This window comes from Falco biarmicus, chromosome 8 (assembly GCF_023638135.1).
Source record: "Falco biarmicus isolate bFalBia1 chromosome 8, bFalBia1.pri, whole genome shotgun sequence".
Classification (NCBI taxonomy): domain Eukaryota; kingdom Metazoa; phylum Chordata; class Aves; order Falconiformes; family Falconidae; genus Falco; species Falco biarmicus.
In genome coordinates, this window is record NC_079295.1 from 31928904 (window position 1) to 31950871 (window position 21968).

General features: G+C 42.4%; 1 protein-coding gene across 1 annotated transcript in view; it reads left to right on the forward strand.

Moving 5' to 3' along the window:
- The window catches only part of PDIA5 (protein disulfide isomerase family A member 5), a 102119-nt gene that overhangs the window by 50716 nt on the left and 29435 nt on the right, over positions 1-21968 (forward strand). The window contains exons 12-14 of the mRNA XM_056349235.1: positions 17416-17486; positions 18539-18702; positions 21216-21346. Coding sequence (XP_056205210.1) covers positions 17416-17486; positions 18539-18702; positions 21216-21346 — 366 coding nt within the window. The remainder of the gene's footprint in view (positions 1-17415; positions 17487-18538; positions 18703-21215; positions 21347-21968) is intronic.

Genomic DNA, 21968 nt, shown 5'->3' on the forward strand with positions numbered 1-21968 from the left:
GATTTTCTGTGGAGGTTTCACAGAGCTGTGAACTCTAAAGTCCAAGCTTTTCTTGTTTGTGATGATTGTTAAATACACAAGGCATGAAATGTTTGTGAAGTTGCTGACTCCCAAGTTTAGGACAGAGATGTGCTGCTGGAAGTGACACTTCATAGGCAGAATCAAAACATAACTGAAGAGTGTAATGATGCTTGAATAGTCCTGAGGACTCATGATTTTACAGCCTGATTTCCAATTTTCAGCTTGTCTTCTATGGTAGTTGCTTTCAAAGCAGAGCTCTGGTTGATGGAACAACTCAACTTGAGAACCGTCAACTCCTGAGTCCCTCTTTGTGGCTGCTGATGTGTCCTGTTGAGCATTTTCACTCCTCTGCCACAGTTTGTTCTATGGCAATGTTAAAGGGTGATGGTCATTATGTATTGTGCTGAACTATGCTAAAACTTGATCTAAGTTCAGAAAGTCCCCAGGACTTTGAAAACTAATGCGGAGCTGGCAGTGATACTGCTTATGGTTCAGCTGAGAATGCATTGGGCTGATTTTTTTTCATGACTTGAGGTTTTAGCTTGAGCAATAAAATACAGTGGGTTGCTCGCCTTCCACTTTGTTGGAAGAGTACGTTAACCACTTTGTTCACTTAGGATGAAACTAGTTTCAGCTACGTAGCTGGTTCTACCAATTCTTTGTGTCTGCAACGGAAGGTTCATGCTCACATCTGCTATGCTGTGTGATGCAGTGTCTGTCTCTTCTTGCTGCTGTGCTGGCAGTTGCACTTGGGTGAGATGTTCAGTTTCATGGACACGGATTTGAAGGTTAGGTCTCTGGAGGCAGGCTGTGTGTTCACAGCTGAACAATGGAGGGTCTTGGCACAGCGGCTGAAATCCTGCTTCCCTTTAAGCCAGCAGGAGTTAGCTCCAAAATGCCTTTTTTGAAGGTCTGCTCATAAGACTCATTTGAAAAACATACCATAATGAATTTCCTTTGCCCAATAAAATGTCTAGGGATTTGATCCACTGAAGCAGGTGACTGACTGCCGTTTTGTTGCTGTGTTCACTGGATTATTTGTACTAATGAAAGTGGGACTGAGGACTAAAATGGTCTGAAAACCAAAACACAAGTAGCAGAACTGATGAAGCCTGGTTTGCCCAGGAGTTATCCTTCGTTACCCAAATCCTTCCTTCCTTCCCCAGATTTCCATGCACCCTGGTGTGCAAGTGACAGTATGGGCTGCTGCTCTTCAGGAGCTGTACACTTGCTGGTTTGGCTGAGCAACTGCTGCCAAATAGAAATGTCACTGCGGAATTGCCCTCCTTTCCCTCTCTGTGCACAATGGCTTGTGATTAAGTTTCCTCTCTCTAGCCCTGGATTTCGGTATATTTACAGAGATCTAGTTGTATTTAAAAGCTTTGCTGGTTTTTGAGTTTGTAAAAGGGTAAAGGAGTCCAGTCCTGTATTTGGGAGGAGGAAAAGAGGGAAGAAATTGGCAGTTGTCTCTGCAAACCTTATTTGTTTAGGAAGTCAGATTAAGAGTAGATCAATACACACAACTGCAATCAAGTTTTACAGTAAATTCAAGTTAGTTATAAACCCAAACGGGGCTCTGTTCATTTTTTAGTTTTTTTTGTAATATTTTCTAAAACACAAATAATGCAATTTTAGGGGTAACAATATAGCATGACCTATTTGGAGAGGAGGGGCACTTCCAGCAAGTTGTATTTTGTTCTGAGGGCCATTCTGTGCTAAGGTACAGCAGTACTTTGGCAAATGGTGTTTTAAAAGTAAATTAAATGCCTGGACTGGGCTGTTGCAATCTCCTGATAAACAGATTCCGGCTGCTCAGAATTGGGCTAAAGAATGTTCCTTGCCAGAACAACTCCATTTTAAATGCAGCTTGAATATTTGGGGCATTTTATTTACATTCAGGTGGTAGTAGTATGCCTATGTGCAGAATCCAGCTTGTGCATGTGTAGATCTGTGTTTGTAAGAATTCTCTCTGGGCATCCTCAGCAGAGTGTGTAAGGCTTACAAACTAATTAACAAAAGACAACTATCATAAATAGTTATCTCCACGATTAAAAGATCTTCTAGCACTTCTTAAATGTGCTAATGGAGTCACTTTATGAATATTAAGAGATAAATTACTCCAGTAAAACAAGCGGTATAAATGAGGGTACATCTTACTTATTTTAACTTTGGTAGCTTAGGATGAGAAAGTTTTGGGGTTTTTTTTTCCTAAAAGTTATGTATTAATAAAAAGTTGAAACATGTACAAAATAGGCCCAAAATGTAGGATATCCTGCGTAACTAAAATTAGCAAGGGGATTTCAACACTGGCCTGGCATTAGCAAGTACTTAAAACCGTGTGTCACCATGCAGCATACATGTGACATGGAGTTTTTCTAGCATATCTATCAGTCATGTGTTTGTGAGAAGTTCTTTTACTAGAGGAATAATTTTTTCAGTGATGCTTTAATTGCGTAATCAGATGGCCAATGCATTAACAGAGTGTAGTATTAAAAGACGTGTGGGGAATTAGAAGCTTCCCCCTTGCCCCCAGTGCTGAAGATAACAGCTGAAGCAAATGTATCCCTGGTAATACTTACGAACTGCAGAATTAGGCGCTGTGATGAGTGTGGCCGGTTGGGTCTCCATGCCTGTGGCTACTAATGATCATCCCTGAGGGCCCTGCTATAATTATTTACAATCAGTTGCACTTACTAGCCCAATTAAAGGTGTCACATCATTTTGTGTTAAGTGCAGCCTAGCACAACTAGGTTCCACTAGAACAGCTATGTGTGATTTAAACACATCAGGAAGGTCTGCAGCTTGCACCTCTTGCTTTCAGAGACCTCATACCTTTTATGCAATCCTTTAGCACAACCATTAAACAGAAGATAGGCTGTTTCGAGTCCTTACTGCCAGCCCCAAGAAACGTGGGTGAGTGTGGGTGGGCAGGATGAGTTCATCCTGCTTTTGTTTTGCAGGTCACTAGGGACACAAAGCAGGATTTTTAACCTTCTGAAACTCCTTTGTGTAAAGCCTTTAAGAGGATGTTCAGTAAATCTGAATATTTAGCATAGGTAGACGGTGACCCAACCAGCGAGGAGCATGAAGGCATTCTCCCTCCACAGCCATCTGTGAAGGGTGTGCAGTGTTGTGCTCCTTATTCAAGCATTTTGCTGGAATTTTGTGACTGCTGGTGGTGACCATAGTGTCACCCCGGATATATCCAGACTAGAGTCTTGCAGACATGTGAAGTGTTTTTTCTATGTGTTACCCAAAACCTTCAGTTATGAACTGAGATCTCCTGCACTGTACAAAAGAACAAATAAATGGCCCTTTCCCCCAAAGGATTTGGAGCTTTTCCTTGGATTGATCGTATTTGTGAATGTGAGATAACACAGTTATGTTAGCGGGCCTATTTCCAAGTCTGTAACAGAAGATGTATTGCACCAACCAAAGCTATTTATGAACCATAACATAAATAAAGGCACCTATGCCACTTGTGATAGTCTTCTATTAGCAATGAGAATAAAGACTCCATGTCTGTATGTGCTGCTTGATATCTGTGCCTACATATGATCGATTTATTTAGATGCCCAAGATGACAGCTGGGTTCTGAATGTCTCTAAATATAGGTTATGCTGCCAGTCAGGTGTTGTTAAATGTTTTAGTGACATGGGGACTCGCTGAGACGTAATACTCCTGAATCACTTGAGCACAAAAAGCCCTTGTTTGTATTTTCAGTTTCCCCATGAAACTGCTGAGTTGAATGCAATTTTAAAAATAATTATGTCCAAAATATTTCCCAGATAAGTGCAGGTTGCAGTCTTCCTAACTGGATTTTGTCAAAGGAATAAAAACCCCACAAATATCCCTTTCTATATTTTTGGCATTTTTCTCCAAAGCACATCTCAGTCTTGCACAAAATAAACATAACCACGTTGCTGATAAGTCAATTCAAATGCTACTGAAAGATGTTTAAATTCTAGGATTGAAGTTCTGAAGTCAGTTCAGAAATGGGTTCTAAAAGTGTCTGCTTTTCATGCACAGGAGCTACTTTCCATTATGTTTTCTTAACACAAATGACATTGCTATTTTAAAGTGTACCTGTTCTTGCAGTCTTGTGCAGAATAATGTCCTGGCACCACCACGAGCTGTAGCCTTCCCATGCACATTCAACAGGCACAGATCTGAGTAGTCTCTGATGCTGATTAGTGGTGGTGGTCAGTCAGCTCTCATTGCTTGGGGTTGCTTTTCCTGCTTCTCATACCCCATCAGCCATAGCAAAGTCTGTGGGCCAGTACTGATGCCAGAGGCAACAGAGCGGAAAAAGTTGCTTTGGCAGTACTGCTAGTGTGAGTGTGCATTTGCTTGTTAAAGGATTAAGCTATTAAAATGTTTTTCCTGCAACATTTCTTCCTTATATGTGAGCCTAAATTCATTAAACCTGCCTTCTTCCCAGCCTTCTTCATAGGATTTCTTCAGAGACTTTATATAAACTGTTGTTGCAGGACTTAAGGTTAGAAAAAAATGTCAGTACTCTTAGCGGGATATTGGAGCTGTCACAGTTTTCCTCCCTTGATAAGAAGTGATCACTGGGAAAATGCAGCTTTTTTGCCCCCCCCCTTTTTTTTTTGTGGTGGGTTTTTGGGTTTTGGTTTTTTCTCCCCCTCCTTAATTTGTTCTTGGAAACTGCAAGAGATGCAAGGAAATTTGGGAGATGCAGCCCTGATACGCCTTTTCTTGCTCCCCCCTAATGGAAGGGAAGACAAAAAACCCCTCTTGAGATAATAAAATGCACTATAGTTCTGATGTGTTGTTGAAATGTCCAGGAAATTTGTTTCCTGTCCTTGGGTATTTTTCAGTCCCTTTATAAACCAACCTGATAAATTACGCAGCTGGTGCTTTGCAAAGCCAACAGTTAACCTGTGCAGGTTTTTAATTTTTTAATTGCACAGGGAGCTGTTTTATCAATTTAGCTTTGAAAAACAACTTTCCACACCTACCTTCCCTCCTTCCTCCAGTGCATTAAACCCCAAGGTTTTAAGCCATTTTGTGGACTCTTTAATAAGAATGCCAACCGATTAGCCCAGTACAAGATGAAGACCTCCAGCTTCTAACCAAGCAGTGAACTTGGCTCTCTCCCTGCCAGCCCACCATCATTGGTTTCAGTGGACTTACGTTTCTTACTGCTGTATGTGGTAAGATTAGGATGTAAGAATACATTGCTCACTCTATGTTTAAAGTAAAGCAAACCCAAAATGTGCGCACAAAGCTTTTTTTCAAACTGGGTTTTACAACTATAAGTCTTTTTCAGACCCCCACTGGTTCCTTGTGAAAGCAAGCTACCATTGCAGTGAATGCTAATTGGTACATCTGTTGGCAGCCTCAACAGAAAGGCCACGAGTTGAAAAGGCTGAAGAATTAATTTACTGTACAGCCTGAAAAAAATGCCTTTCTAGCACAGGTCAGCAGCAGCCTAACATTGGCAGCCTCTGATAAATAAATAAAATTTTTAAGTTTTTCTACACTAATTCATGATTCAGTCAAGGATATCTTTTTTAAATTAAATCAGTGTGGTTGCACCAGTGGAGGTTAAAGGCTTGTGGGTTATCCAAATAACAAGTAGCACTGAACGTGGAATGGATGGAAATAACCTTTAATTTTTATTTTTCACTTTCATGTCTGACGTGATTTTTAAAATAGAATGTGGGCTGTGTTCAGTGTCTATGTAGCTTTTGGTATCTGCCTTCAGGTGTACAGCATCTAGGATAACTCCGTAGGTAGCTGGGAAGCTGTTCTTGTTAGATTTGTGCTAGGAACCCTTTTAATTTATTTGACATCATTTAGTGGTAGTTCTTCATAAGAAGCTTCTGCTTGTCTCTATTGATGATATCAGTTTAGTTCAGGGGGCAAGTACTTTTTCATCACCGAAAGTCTGCCTTCAGGCCTCAGCCTTGGCAGCAGCTAAAACGGGTGTTTTGAAAAGAAGCTATACATCTGTCTGGTCTTCTTATGGAGAGGTCTCAGGTAGCTTCTGAGGAAGAGCATCAGCGGCTGCAGTAATAGCATCTACTCCGGTATTCCTCTGTGTCTGCACTCTGCCATTGTTTCCAGTTGTATAGGGTTGATCAGTCCTTGGTCGAAGATAACTGTGTGTGAGCAGAGCTTACTGAACAGCAGAAGTTGCAGAGAAGAGCTGTGTTTTCAATATTTACTTTAACTGTGCAAAATGGCAGGGAGTAGGAAGCAAAAGCTTGGCAGGATGTAGTCCTCAGTCAAGGGTTTGCTTTAGTTTCCTAAAACGTCTTTAAGCTTTGACAACCAAACCTCACCAATGATCTTTGCTTTTTAAATTGGACTTTCCATGTGGGCAGTACTTGAAAAATAATTGTGCCCATTATTCAGTGGTGCTGTAGTCAGTGAAGAAAGCAGAGGCAAGCAGTTCTGTGCTGCCTTGGCTGCAGCCTGAAATGATTACTGGAAGTTTCTAGTGTGTAAGGCAGGCTGGGTATTTGTGCACTTGGAAGCTTGGCACGTGCCGTATCCACATGATATAGCTATGTGTGCTAGTCCGTGGGACGATACACAAGGAGACATGCCACGTGTCAAGGTGCTTGCTGTGGGCTCAATCCTGTGCCTACTAGACTCCGCAAAAATGTTCTCCTTGCCCATAGAGAAAGCTTTGAAGGTGGCAAACTTTCTGGACTGTTGTGTAGGTCGTAGGCAGTACCTAGCTCTGCTGGGCTTCTTAGTGAAGCAGTGCAGATGTCAGGACAGGCTGTTGCAATACCCCGATCACTGAAAAAGTGAAGTGTTGTGCAAGGACACTCAGGTGGTGAGTGTTGCTGTTTAAGAGTCTGAACAGACATGTGAAGAGATCTGCCTCAGTTTCAGTATTGTGTTTCCTGGCTCTTTACATCCCTTAGGTACCCAACTTCAATGTTGCCTTAGTGCCTTTTTAATTGAACGTATAATAAAATGCTTCCCTGGACAAGTATAAATTGTGCCAAGTGTCTGTTCATTGTGTGTATGTACTTTTTAGCTGTATGTTCCTGGCAGGCTCCTGGAACAGATATGTTCTTCATATAAACCAGGTAGAAACAGGTAAATTCTTGGCTTCTGAATCAGCCTTCACTGAAGTAAGCAGGGTCTAACTATTGATTTCAGAGAGGGGAGGACTGGGATACTCAGCCTAGGTTCATCAATATTTAAGAGCATGCAAGTCAACAACAGGATGTTGCTTGATATAACATATATTTGAATATCACTAAAAATTTCAGGGACTGTAAACAGTTCAGTGCAATGACCTGCCAGTGCAATGACCTGCCTCATTAAACTAATTACAGCAATGATTTCCAGTGGAGATTTCATCACGCATTAAAACAGGAGTTCTTGAAAATGCAGCAAACTGGAAAAATGAAGAACCTGACATGGATTTTTCCTTTAATGACCATCCCATTTATGTTCCTTGAGGGTTTAAAAATAAAAATCAATATGGGCTTTTAGTGGTACTTAATATAAATAGGAATGTGGAGAGTATAAAAGTCCTAATAACTAGCTTGTGCAGTAAAACTTGATAGGATATGAAATGAAAAGGGTGAAGACAGTAATGACTGAGTCCGTTGTCTCTTTTGTGTTGGTTTTTTGATGCTAGAGCACACAGTTCATATAAGATTATTGTCTTTTTTAAGCAGCTTGTGCTCTTTGAGCAGGGTAAAGTCATAAAAAAGCATGATCCAGTGATAAAAGCAGTAGCGTTGGCCTGGAGATGTAGAAGTTTAGTTCCTTGGCTTGCTTTGATATGTACAATCGTGACCCAAGTCGCTCATATTCATCTGTTTCCAATCTGTGGAGATAATATTTCACCTTACATGGGAGTTTGATCTAGTGACCCACATCCAGGCTGCAGGATGCTCCGGTATTGCAAGGATTGGGGTACGGAAGGCATATGATCATGGCAAAAACTTGATGAACTCAGAGGAAGTAAGATTCTGACTTTGGTGTTCCCTCGCTTGTGGCAGGCAGTCTGTTTTTTGGCCCCCAAGTTTAGGAAATCCCATCTGCCACCGGGTAAGTACATGGCTCAGACAAGTTGATCGCAGCTGGAGCTGATGACTTGCAGCCTGGTTACAGCCTGCGCTGGGACTTGAAGGGAGGAACCTTGGCTTGCTCCGGTTCGGCTTTGTAACAGAAAGAGTGGCAAACCCAGACTTTTAGGGGGTTCACGGCTACTCTGCCTTTGGTCTGGATCTTGGCTTGCTCTGTGCCGTGGCGCTGTTGGGGGACAAAGCGTGTACTTTGATGTGGGTATCAAGAGCACTAGGCCGGACAGTAGTAAAGGAGGAAAGAAAGGAGCTGAACTGTAGATACTTGGTTTGTGAAATGTGGGGGTTTGTTCAAAATCCATTGCTGTATGCTCACCTCCAATAGGGAGCAAATAGTTTATTAAAGGTGACATTTGCAAAGGCTATTCCAACCAGAAAAAAAACCTTCCTGTGAATGTGTGGCAGGTGTGAAGGGAACATTAGTTTCTTTAGGGGTGTGCTGCCTCATTTCTCACATTGCTATTGCCTTCTCTTTCTCCTAACAAGTCCTTACTTGTTGCAAAGGAGCAGCTATGGCTGCTGGAGGGCCAAAGGGCAGCCAGGAGGTGGCAGTTGAAGGGAGACACTCCTCGTTCTCCCCTTCTCTGCGTATCTGTTGTAGATTATTTAGTTTTTCAGAGGCGTCTTTTAAAGAAATTCTGTAATTTTAGCTGTGAAAGTCCCCATTTGAGCATGCGGACTGGGTGACTGTCTACCTGCGAGCGTGACCCCAGTGTATGTATAAGCCCTTAACGCTCTTGTGGTAAGTTCTGATAGGAGTAAAGCATGACTTGTTTTTATAGGTTTATTTTGCCTCTAATGATGGGTTAAGAGTAGAAATTAGCTTTAAGAATTAAGCACCAAGTTTATTTCTTCTGAAATAATTTCCTTGCCTGGATGAACTTAATATACCGTGCAGAGCTCTCATTTGGAAAGTGACTTACAGTATCTCTGCTACTTGAATCATTATTAGTAGAGTTTTCATTATCAAATTCCTCTTCCTAAACACTTTGTGAGTTCAATTTTTATCATCCTGTGGAAGGTAGAGAACTTATTTAAAGGACAAGTAACAAATAGAGAAACCTACGGTGAAAGATTGCTTGTCTGCCTGTCTGCTCCTTGTGCCCTTTCAGATGGACATCTGAACATCAGCAAGCGATGCTGTCTTTCTGATTTACTAATAAATTAATCCATTGCTTTGATACTGAGGTATTGTGCTGATGGTGGTTTGTCTTCTGGGGTCCCAACTGTTTGTGATTAGTGAGCATCCCAGCACACTTCTAGGTAGGTGAATACATCTCAGCTGGTAACAGCTTTTGCTCTGATTTTGGACAAAAGGTATGCATAGTACCCATTCCTGATACTTGACTTTTATAGGTATCGTCACAGTAATAGCCAATATCACCATTGCTTTTAACATTCTACCCCTAAAAGCTTAAAATGCTTTGGGATGTAGCTTTCTTAGGAAGATCTCTTCACATGGCATTCATTTTGGTAATATTTTATACAAATTGCATCCTTGGAAATAATTTGCTTGCTATGCTATTTTCCTGAGTGGACATTCAAAGATATGTCATCTAACCTCTGTTCTCTGGCATTTTCATTGCTAAATCCAAAGCATAAAGTCTTCCGTAGTAGGGTAAGAGTGTGAGGGAAAGCGGTGCAACTTCTCTTCGCTACCCAACGTGAAATTTGTTGATAATCTGGCAATGGAGAAGGGGAGGGGTCTCTTTGGGATGTGGAATAATTATGGTTTAATAGAGAAGGAAACCTTCTGGTGGTATTTTTCATAAACTCTCAACAATTTCACCTTAAGGCAGCCATGCTGTTGTCTCTCTCCTTCACATTTCAATAGGGGAAGATTAATTTTCAACACCTACTCAGGGCCATGTTCCTCCAAGCTGGTGTAGGAAGTGTAATTCATATCTCCGGGTGCCAGCTGATCTACCTTCCTTCACTACTTTTCCCACTGAAGAGGGGTGGTAGGAGGCACTATCGTCTCTCAACACTGATTCTACCAGTTGCATCATATAGTTATCACTAAGAGGGTATATAGATGCAGCGTAATCTCCAATAGCTGGAGGCTGAAGCCGGATTTGGAATGGAAATAAGGAACCATGTGAGTTTTGTTGTTAATTTATTTTAAATAAAGGTGGTGATTAGCTTAAAGATCATTCCTGGACGTGTGCTGGAGTCTGTGCTGTTGCAGATGGGGATATATTTTTCAAAGGGTAATTTCAGGAGCCCAGCTCAGCCAGGGCCCCTTGTGAGGTTAAAAGCAGAGAAGGGGCACTCTTGAGGGCAAGATAGAGCAGAAATCTCTCTCCCTGATTAGCTGCTGGGGATCCCTGGGAGGTAACAGCCTGTGGCCAAGGTTAGCCTTGGAGAATATTCACCCTTTCCCCTCAGCCCTTACATCAAAAGAAGATACCTTGCAGCATGACCAGAAATGAAGGCAGAAGCACATGTTATGCAGTTCATCAGAGCTGTCATCTTTTACATCCCATGGAGGCAGCCTGCAGGACCTGCTCAGCATCCTTCCTTCTCTGTGCTGAGCCTTCCCCTGCCGAGTTATGTTGCTGGTTGAAGGTAGCCCTTCTGCTGGAGCTGTGAATGCAGCATGGATGCAGACAGTGTTCCTGGAGGATATGTTTGGTTAAGCTCTCTTCTCAGTTTAATTTATGTAACGCAGTGATCAGAATATCTTTTTTTAAAAATAAATAATCAAAACTCATACTATAACTGTCTAAAGCTGTTATGAATCTTCTGCTGCAGAGCAGTTTCAGTGATGCTGGGGGGTAAACAGTTACTCCAGCATAGAAAAGACAATCAAGAATTGGATTTCAAATGCTTTCACCTCTACAGCCAAGGTGATCAAGTAGGGAGATGTGGCTTGGCTCGCTCAGTGTGCATCCCTGTGTACCAGGCAGGTGTCAGGTAGTTCAAGTGGTGTTGGCCTGCTCCAGTGATCTGATCAGGAGTTTGTTCGGTAGCGACCCACACTGTGCTACTCTGTTCTTCTCAGTGCCCTGAGGCTTTCCCCTGGGAACATCTGTGCCTGCCCTGTGTGCTCTGCAGCATGTGCAGGAGGTGCTCCCAAGAGAGACGGTGGCTGGGGTGGGGTCACCACCACCTCAGCAAGTCATATGGATAGGAGAAGGGGTGACCGATTTGTAGTCATTTTGTGCCCCAACTTGATGCTGAAGAGCTGATGGAAGCAGGCAGGGACTTTCTTCTGCGTGCACATGCTGGGACGGGATTTGCACAGATCATTGCATGCACAGATTGACTGCGCTGTGAGTTTGTGGTAATGCCAGTGAGATGGTGATAATGGTGGGGACGTGATGCTGTACTGCTCTCCTGTCACTGGGATGAACTGTGCAGCCCACGCAGCCGAGGCGTTAGGCTGCAACCACATAAATGTAGCATGACTGCAGTAATCCAAACTGCTGAAGTATTTTCCTTCTAATTCTGTATTTGTTTTTCCTCAGAGTCTTTTCCAGCTGACCATTCGCAGGCTTTGTCTTTTGTAAAGGTGTAAAGCTGTTTTGCTTGGGGGATCGCTGTCAAGCATGTAATACTTGGTCACATCAAATCTACCTTTAGAAGTCTAGTAGTGTGGTGGGGCATCTGAATTTGTATACATGTGCATATATTTCTGGTTGTTGGAAATTTGAGTTCACTGTCGTGTTCAAAGTGTTGAAGCTGTTCCTCCTGATCTTGTAAGAAAGTATCAAGCCTTGAATCATCTTTAAGCATCTGGAACTTTACCTAGGTGGGCAGTGCTGCTGTTGAGGAGGAGATGGACGGTTTCGTGGGAGTAAGTACCCACAGGGGAAAAAGATGCATAAAATTTCTTGAGCTCCTGATCCTTCATAAGATGATAATTCTTTTTTTTTTCTTCTTTTTTTATTTTTTTCTAAGCAGAAACCTGGAGATCTGGGCATGGCCTGATGGCTGTGACCATTGTTACTATTAGGTGAATGTGCAACCATGTTGGTTGCAAGTCTGTACCTGTGATTATGGGGAGAAACAGCTGCTTTAGTCATCCTCCTTTCCTGCCAAATTTGTGGATGATTTCCCATCAGATGCCTGCAATGCAGATGGCTAAATTATTCAAGGGAATCTGCAGCTGTTGTAGTTTATGCTCTCCTACGCTGGCGAAAGAACTGTAAGCTGCCTCATGTCGAACCTTAGAGCTACTCTTTTACATGACGCATAAGAAATCTTTGCGTGTTAAAGACTCCCATGGCAGAAGAGAATATATTTGTGTTCTCACGTAAGTGATAAGAGGGTTGGGACTTGTGTGTATCCTTGCCCTGGCTCCAAGGATTGTGTCTCCTTCCCGCATACGTACTCTTGCTTTTATATATACAGGTGTATGTTCAAAGCTAACAACAGGGCACACATAAGGGTTGGCTGTTCTTCTGTGTTCAGAGGTCACTGTGCTTCTGGGATTAGGAATAGAGAAGCCAAATGTGTATCCCCAGGTGTTAAATGTTTAGAGAACAAAAGTGCATGTGATTTTTTTGCAATTTTCTTTTTTTCTTTTCTTTAAGTTGTCTGTAGATCTTCTGTGAGTGTAGTCTGAACTGCCAGTGAGCCACTTACTGAAAGCAGGACATGCTTTGTGCTTCAAATTTGTTTTCTCATCAGGCTAATGGAGGTATTTTTGATACGCAGCTATAGATGGATGTAGAGCTGTCACGATACAATAAATAGCTGGTGTGTGGTAACAGTACTCGAGCAGTCTGTTGATGGCAGAAATTTAATGATTCTTTAAAATCTTTATTTGCAATTTAATTTATCTCTAGGGCTCTTCATGTCAGAAATTCCCTGTCTGGAATTTCCCCGCCTGGATGTTGGGTTTTATCTCTTGCTTGTCACGTACACTTCAGATCTTCAGACAGTGTTGTCTTGAAATGAGAGGACATGACCAAAAGCATGGTGTTTATTTATATAGCTATAATAATCTGAAAGAAGCAAACAGTGAATGACAGAGAGAAACAGACATTTGTATTGTGGGGACAGTACTAGGACAGCATATGCAGGAGCTTAGCTGTAGTTGCTTGACTCATTTTCTGCCTGTCTTCAAGCAGGCAAAACTTGGTTTTAACAGTAGAAATGTTCGTGTTAGTTCACATCTAAAAACATTTGGAGCAACTGTGCTCTTTATTGTGAGTCTTTGCCATGGTGCCAGTCAGGTGGCTGTAAACAAATACAGATACTTACTTGGGAAAAAAATTGCTTGATACCTTGGTTAACCTTCCCTTTGTCCTGCTCACCTTTGCATGTTAGTATCTCTCTGTCCGCACTTGGCCTTTGCCTCTGCACTTGCCTACTGGCGCACCCTGGAAAGGATGAAGCGCTGAGTGAGTGTTGTCCTCTGCCCTGTGATGAGATTCTGGAGGGAAGTGACTTGTGTGCACTGGAGCGATGTGGAGACCTTTGATTGCCATTGTTCTGGGGGTGCAGCTGAGCTGCGCTGTGTGACAGTGACTGCTCTGAAGGAAGGAGCTGTTTATCTGCTGGCTGCGCAGTGCAAATGAAGAGATTGATTATAAATAAACTGGGAAAACGGAATCTTTGCTTCATTTAGACATCTGTTTTAAAAATGGTTAGCAAGGGTCTGTCTTGTACCAGATGTCCTAGCACTGATTTTTGTAAGCTTTGGCTTCTTTTTCTCATCTTGTAACACTTCTCCTTTACACTTACTCTGTGTGCTCTTTTCTGTTCAAGCCTTGGCCCTTGCAGCCTGGGGCTCCTTTTGTGCAAGAGGAGTGACATGAGGTGTTGAGAGGTCAAAAGGAGTTGTCCAGAACTGTTCAGTGGAGCCAGACACTGAACCCCTACTGGTTTCTCTTGTTGGATGGAGAGTAACTCTGACTTGCACCTCCAGGGGAGCCACTTGTCTGCAAGAAAAGACCAAGGCTTTGGGAGTCCTGTGTAGACACCTACAAGTCCCTTGGGTGTTTCCACCAGCTGTGACCCAGAGAGGCTCAGAGAATGTCAGTGCTTGGAGTAGGCTGTGGAGCATCCCTGTGTTGACTGCGACCTTTCTCTTCTCACCTGGGATTGAACGAGTCGCTTCCCTTGCGTAGTCTTTTAATGTCAGTATACATGACGGTGCATCTTCTTAGAGCACATCTATCACAGATGCCCACTACAGACAGGCCTGCGGGCTTCCTTCCACTGTCCCAGCAGCCCTTATGCAGCACATTGGAGCATCTGGGCTAAGGGCCTGTAGGGTTGTTGTTATTTCCCCATTCATTTTACGAAAAGAAAATGTCTAAAACTAGAGGAGCTTAGCACAGAGGGATACAGCTGCTGCTGAGCGACCTAATGTAGCAATCTAAGGAGAGGCAGTGACCTTGCAACTCATTTAAATGACATTTTCATTGGCTTTGAGAATTTAATGACATTCATCACAGGATTATTGAAAGGTAGGATAAATAATCATGGGAGAAATTAATTGATTTGGAGTGTGTAGGTGTGACTTCTAATTCATATTTCCTCTTTTCTTCCATGGTAGGTGGAAGCAGGCTGTAGCACACGGTAGCAAAATTTTCATAAGGATGGCCAGAGAAGCATTGTTTATCATGGGAGAAGCTCTTAAGATTTGCTGTTCCTCTTTCAGATTCAGTTTAATGTGGTGGCTTTTTTTCCAGGCTGGCATATTGTGCTGTCCTCTGTCAGGGGCAGAACAAGCATTGCATGATAAAGATTTGAGGACTTCACTTTGCTTTTAGTGCCTTTAAAGACCTGATCCTGCTTTCCCTTGGTTTTAAGCATGAGTGAGTTAGCTTTGTGGCAGTCAGGAGTGCGGTGTGATGCACAGTGTGATGAACAGTGACATTTCATAGTCTGGATACATTTCTCCAAAGTATTACTTACATGGGTTTCAGACACTTTGCGTTGTTTCTTAGTTCCTGGGCAATGTATGCCTAGCTTGTTTGGGGTTTTGGTTTGTTTCTCTGCATAGGTTTCTGAAAACAGGTTGTTTGTTGCTTTTTGGTTGATCAGATCTAATATTAGTTATTGTGGAATATATTGTGTGGATACCATATCTAAAGCACAGTATGAAGCTTGCTCTGGCTGGAGGACATGCTGGCGGGAGTAAAGCTCGCCAAGTTGAAGTTACCCCAAAGTATTTTTTGGTACAAATTTAAACTAGCTAATTCAGAGAAGTTCCCAGGTATCTGAGCTGGGACTTGAGATGCCCTTTGTTTAGAAGTAGGAAGAGCACAAAATGAGTAAAGTTCCCTGCTCCTAGAAGGAGAAATAAATCAGCCTGGGCAGGTGTCAAAGGGAGTTGTCAGCCCTTTCCACAAAGCCATATGCATGCAAATTTTCTGTAGGTGGCAAATAAATCATTTTGCCAGGTTCTTTCATGCTCTTAACCAAGTCAGGCAGTGCTGAGACAGTAACTCTTCCTCAGCCTTTTCCAGCTGCTTCTTCCTCTGAAGCCATCACATCAGGTTCCCAGCTTGGTGGCATGTGCTCCCTCTACCATGTAAAACCAAAGCAAAACTTCCCCTTCCAGGTGAGATCCCCTTCTCCTGCTGCTGCTATCACATTAAAACATTGGATTTTGCTCAAAAGAAGGACGTGGGGCTTTTTAATGCTGTTCTCACTATCGGTTGACTAAGCGCTCTGAACCTTAGCTGGTGTTTGAACTGGAGTTTGGTCTGGGATCAACCGTTCGGGTATTTGCTGTAATTCTCAGGTGGGATTTGCAGTCTTTACTCAAATGTATCCATCCTGTTCTATAAACATGCCCTGAAAGCATTTTGTGGTGTGCTGTGGTGGCTGGAGCTCTGCCAAAGTCCCCGTTTGCTGTGGTGAAGTTACACCTGGGTGTCCTATTGCTTCTTGGCTGCAAACGCTCTTTGACTTGTGCTATATAAAACATGGGTGGTTGAGTTCAGCCTTGCGTTTGCATCTGCTGGCTTCAGCAGTTGTCCCATTAGAGGGAATCAAAGCAGTGCTGAGACTGAGAGCCCTTGGTTTGTTTTATTTTAGACAGGGGTGTAAAAATAGCCCCAGCCCTGTTAGCCATACACCTTAAAAATGGCTTTTGCTGAAGCTGCATTGAAACAGATTTCTAGCCATATTTTCTGATACGGCTTTCAAAAGCTCAGCAAAGTCTGGGTTTTCAAGTGCCTGTTCCAACAATAACAGCTGAAGAAAGAAAAGCTGGCTGCTGCTACGAACAAGAGGAAAAAGTGCGGCAAGGGATTGCGTTGAGATTACATTGCACCAGGCCAGGCGATTGTAATGCGCCTGGATCGCACCGCATGCCTTATTGCAGCTCTCTGCATCCCCAGCCTGCATGCAGGAGCCAGCCCTCGCCCTGCCAGGTGTCAGTCCTGGCCACCCCATCCCTCTGCGCTGAGCCTGCGGTGGCTGTGGCTGTGCTGGTCCCTTGGGGGCAATAGCAGGGGCGTCACAGGCGCGAGGAAGGGGCTGTCCCGGAGGCCCAGCATCGTGCCGTAGGCGCTGGGACGTAACTTCACATCGCCGCAGAAACCTCACCTGGTTCTGAAAGTTCAGCTTGCCTGGAAGCAATTGCACCAGCTGAAAGCAGTTTAATTTACACCCAAATAATTTATTTTAAATCTGCTTTTCTTGCTTATGCATTCATTTTACTTTATTGTAATGTCAGCACTTAGCAGTGAAGTAATGGCAGATCTCTGGAGAACTTCGCACAAGCGAGAAAGCACCATTATCTCGGTTTTACAGGCCCTGCTTATGTTGAGAACATATGTGGTGGTGTAATTACACTGAAGTGATTAAATCAGTGCAAATCCTTGCTAGAGGGACATGCTGCACCGCTGTAAAGCGGGGCTTATTATCAGTGCAGTTTAATTCAAATTACATTACTCAATTAAGCTGTGCTAGTATAAGCCTTCGCTTAAAGTCAGGAAATCACGTGACAGCTCGTGTTGTTGGTTTTTTTTTTTTTAAAGTAGATAAAGATGTGGAAACTGAAATGGGTGAGGTTGTGCCTCACCCGAGAGCATGTTAGAAGCAAGGGGTTTGACAAGTAATGTGTTTATAGTACTTTCTGGGAGGAAAGAAGTGTGAGTGTGAATTCAGGAGTTGTATTATTATTTTTTAGTAGATGAAATTCTTTGTTTAAACCATAGTGACCACTTTGGAAAAGATCCTAAATCATACTAAGGCTTTACAAATAAATTAAGTGAAATGCTTACTAAATTCTAGTAATTTCTGCCACATGCTTTTGGACTTTGATAATGGCTAGATGGGTCAATGAATAACCGTGGCATGTGCAACTTAATTGGATTTTTTTTTTTTTTTTTGGCAGGGTGTGGGCATTGTAAGAAAATGAAGCCAGAATATGAGAAGGCTGCAGAGTTTCTCCATGTAGCCAGTGATGTAAGCTAATTTCCTTTATTATATCCTTCAAATAATCAGTAATAAATAACTGGAGTAATAAAAGTGACTTTTCTCCCTACAACAAATTCAGCTGTTCTCATCCTCCCACAGGACCCTTTCAAAATGCGCTTCCAAAGTAGAGTCTCATCGCTAATGCATGAGCTCTGCCAAAGTCTGAGGAGAACATTCTGTCTTGAACGAAAACAAAATCGAAAAATGTTTATGTATTCTGCTGTAGGCCTTATACATAATATGATCAAATCCAAAATGGTTTTTTTTTTTCCTCCTTACTTAAAGGCATCAAATGTGAAGAAACATAGGCTTTTATTTATGAATTAGATTTGGAAAAAACCAAAGAGGGTTGATCCCTCTTTCACATTCCTTGGTTTTATGGTTGCATCACTCCATTAGCTTCATTGTAAGTGCTGCATCAGCGTGGCTGGAGAAGAGAGATCCAGTAATGTAAGTATTAGTGTTATTGATTCAGTCTCATGCTGTGTATGTCATGGAAGAGGGGAAGTAGGATTAGTCTCCCCCGTACCTTAAGCATCTTCAGTGGAGACATCTAGAGTTCCTTTCTAGCTGTGGGAGAAGGAGGAGGAGATGAGAAAAACAAAGATCAGATGAATCATGCTCTACAAATGTCTGTTCTCCTCTAATAGACGACTCTAAAGGTGGTCCATGTAAAGATGCCCACAAGTTAGGGAAAGGTGAATTTGCCTTGAAGTAAACTTGTCTTTGACAGTGCTCATTTCTTCTGGGAGAAATTGGGATTTCTGGGAGGAAATGCCATTTCTGGGAACAGCTCTTAAGCATTATAAAGTAACTTATACATAGGGAATCCTGGCAGAAATGGGAGGAGAACAGGTAACACTGGTTACATTTAGTCCATAAGATGTCTCTTCTGGTTTTGCATCAGCCCTGTGTACCTGTGCTGAGTACCTGGGAAAGTGAAGGCACTTAGATCGTGAGTGATTGCCCCCCAAGTCCATGTCCTGCCTAGGGGGTATGTGTATGTTGCTGGGATTTACAGTTAGTGCTATCTGTTTTAGAGTCCAGGTGTCCTTGCAGCAGTTGATGCTACTGTCAACAAGGCGCTGGCAGAAAGATACCACATCTCAGGGTTTCCTACTGTGAAGTATTTTAAGGATGGAGAGGAGAAATACACTCTGCCACACCTCAGAACAAAGAAGAAGATCATCGACTGGCTGCTAAAGTAAGTTTTGAGGGTCTGAGATAGTATTCAGGTTACTGGCTCCTGAAGACTGCTTTGGTGAGGAAGTAAATCTTAAACCTAGCTTCATCGACTGCCTAAATCCCTCGCTAACAAAACCAAACTGAATTCCAGTATTCAAAGCTGTACGAACATGTATGTTAATTATGATCTCTAATACACCAAATCCTTTATTTGCTGCAGGGGTTTTCATAGTTGTCCTGGTATTTCTTTCCCAAAATAAATATTTTTCAAATATACACTAAGCCTCTCACTGGAGAAGGAATAGCAATGGCTCTGAAAAATAAACAGAACAGTCATTGTTCCTTCTTTATACTAAGCAGCAGATTTCACTGTTAGTAACTGAATTTCCGCAGTCGTACTTCTCTTTCCAGCATTTCAGAGCCACTGCCTAGAATACCAGCTACGTGGGGCTGAAGGAAAGCCAGTGAGACCAACAAAAGCAGCACCTTTGTCTGCACTAACCACCTTTTCTTGGGTGGTGTGCTAAAATATGCAGAATTAAGTTTGATGTATGATGGAAATAATTTAATTTCAAAGTGTTAAATTGCTGGTACGATTCTCTATTTAAGTATTCTGGGATAAAATATGCATTTCCTTTAGGTACTGTAAGCCTAATGTATTTCCTGCATTATTCGATGGGAAAAAAACTGCCAGTGTTTTGTGAACTTTTAAAACCATTTAGCCATTAAGTACAGTTGGCGTCAGGAATGTAATCTTAATTTTTCCCCTTACTTGGTGGAGGTGGTGTGGGGGGGTTTCTTGGTTGTGGGGTTTTTTCCTTTTCTTTTTAAACTATATCCCCGAGTGCTTCACATCAGGTAATGGACGTGGTCTGGCAGCATGTTGGGAAGTTCTATCTATATTTTACGTTTAGACACAGTACTCTGTTGGCCTCCCTGCATACCCAGGTTCCAGGCTGCTGTGTTAATACTGGACGTTAAGTCACTGTCCTAGTTTCCACCAGTTTACTGGAGTATTTTGAGTGCTGCTTAATTTGTATTGAGTTAAACAGTCACATTGACGCTGCCTGTACATATTGGCAGGTGAGTAAGCAATGAGGAGGAGGGAAGGGGTGTTAATCCCTTCTGGATCCTGCTGTGCTTCTGGAATGCTTTTGTCTGCAGCCTCAGGTAGTCAGCAACACAGGGGAAACCCAGGCAACTTGTCTCCTGCTCTTGACTGCTGGATGTTCTCCCAACTAGAGATGCAAGGGAGTAAGATCCTTGTTTGCTGACCAGGGATAAACTTGTCACAGCTGCACTGAAGCTGGTGGAAATAGGGCTGCATCTGGGGTGCAGGCTGCAGTTAGGTTGACACAAGCTGTACTTCTGTCTCAGTAAGTGGTCTTGTTGCAGCCTTGCGGGTTTTGGCTCCGGTCCCTCCGTGGTGACTAGTCTGTGCTCCTGCACTAGGTTGTTTCCAGTATCTGGGTAGCTTATTTCAGGTCAGTGTGGGAAGGCCTGTGTGAGATGAAGTCACACCCCTGACTGTAACTGTAATCGATGATAGCTCACACCAGCTGTGTTTGTGTGAAAATTCAGACCAGCTGCCCTAATTCTTTCACTAACAACTGGCAAATCAGTATCGATGGAAATACGATGGATGTCCACCAAGTGACCTTGAGTAGGACTTTAACAATTGAGTTTTTCCTCACTTGGTTTTTATGTACCCAGTACAACTTAAATGGTGTCATTCAAAGTGACAGGAAAGTCTGAAAAGCTAATTTATTACCAAGGCGACATATGAAGGTCTTTATACTGTGGCACCATTCTGATGATTTTATATAAGTAATCACTATTTAAGATACAGCAGGAATGAATTTAATGAGTCTGAGAGAGGTCTGTGAGCTGGTGAATAGCAGAAGTTTTGTTAGAGGCGCTGTAGATGTGCGGGATTGCTCTGATCTAGTCAGTATGTGCAGTCATAATTGAAACCTGACATTCTCTTTATCAAGGTAAAATATTCCAGTTCAGTCACCCCCAGTCTTCCAAGTGGAACGATGCTGATTATTGCATCCTGACTTTAATATCTGAATTCAAGAGAAGGTCATGAAATTCTTTATAGAAGTTTGCATGATAGTGATAAGAGTACAAAAAAGATGTCTGAATGGAAGATGCTGTTCTGTATCAGTTGCCTTTTGATTCCATCTGCATGCTGTTCTCAGTTCACGTCTGTGGATGACACAGTGATACAAGAGCAATGTTTCTTCCACCCAGATGTTGTATGCAATGTAGGAAATCTTTATTCTGCATTCCTACTCATATGCCTGAGTACAATCACTTAAATTATATTTTCATTGAGTTCCAGAAATTAACGTGCTGCTTTTTTTGTTGTTATCTGGTGTTAGAAATACCAAGCTCGTTCTGCTGCACAGGCACCCTGAAGGACTGTTCGACCCCAGTTCCCGCATGGTAGTTACGACCAGGACATGATGCCCCTTTGCCTGCTTCCAGAAACATTTTCAAACCAATCTCATTTCCTTTCTTTTCTAGTCCTGAAGCACCACCTCCACCTGAGCCTGCATGGGAAGAAAAACAGACTAGTGTTATCCACCTTGCTGGAGAAGACTTCAGGGAGTCCTTGAAGAAGAAGAAGCATACCCTTGTCATGTTCTATGCACCATGTGAGTAAATACCTCTCTACGTGGATGGGTTTTATAAACGCTATAGTTTTTGAAATCCTGAATTAATTCTCTTGCTGTCCCCAGACTTTTAAGGGTAAAGAGAAGATTCTGAATATAACTGCACGGGACCATCATTGTCACCATCTTTTGTATCTTTATAAACAGAAACAAAACAGTATACAGTGTTTATTTAAAGAGTTACGGCATTAATGCAGACACCAAAGCGGGCAGGGGTACAAAAACAAAACAGATTTATTTTCCTCTGCTGCTTTTTATGGTCCATATAACAAAATGTGATCCTTTATAGCAACACAATGGACATGGAGAACCTGACTCATTAGTGCAGCACTTCACTAGTGAAATCGATGTAGTGATGTAGGAGGAATCATTCTCCAGAGGCTGAGAACAAATTTTGATGGAATAAATGTTGTCTGTAATAAATCTACATTTAAATCTCCACTGGGAATATGGGCATAGCTTCCTCCTCCCAGGTTGTTTTGTGTGCGTCGTGCACACACTTATATTTTCGAAGTGCCTGAGAACATTTCTAGGGAATTTTTTAATCAGACCCTTTATAGATTAGGTGAATGGAAGTGACCTTTCCTGTTCTCTGTGTTGTCCC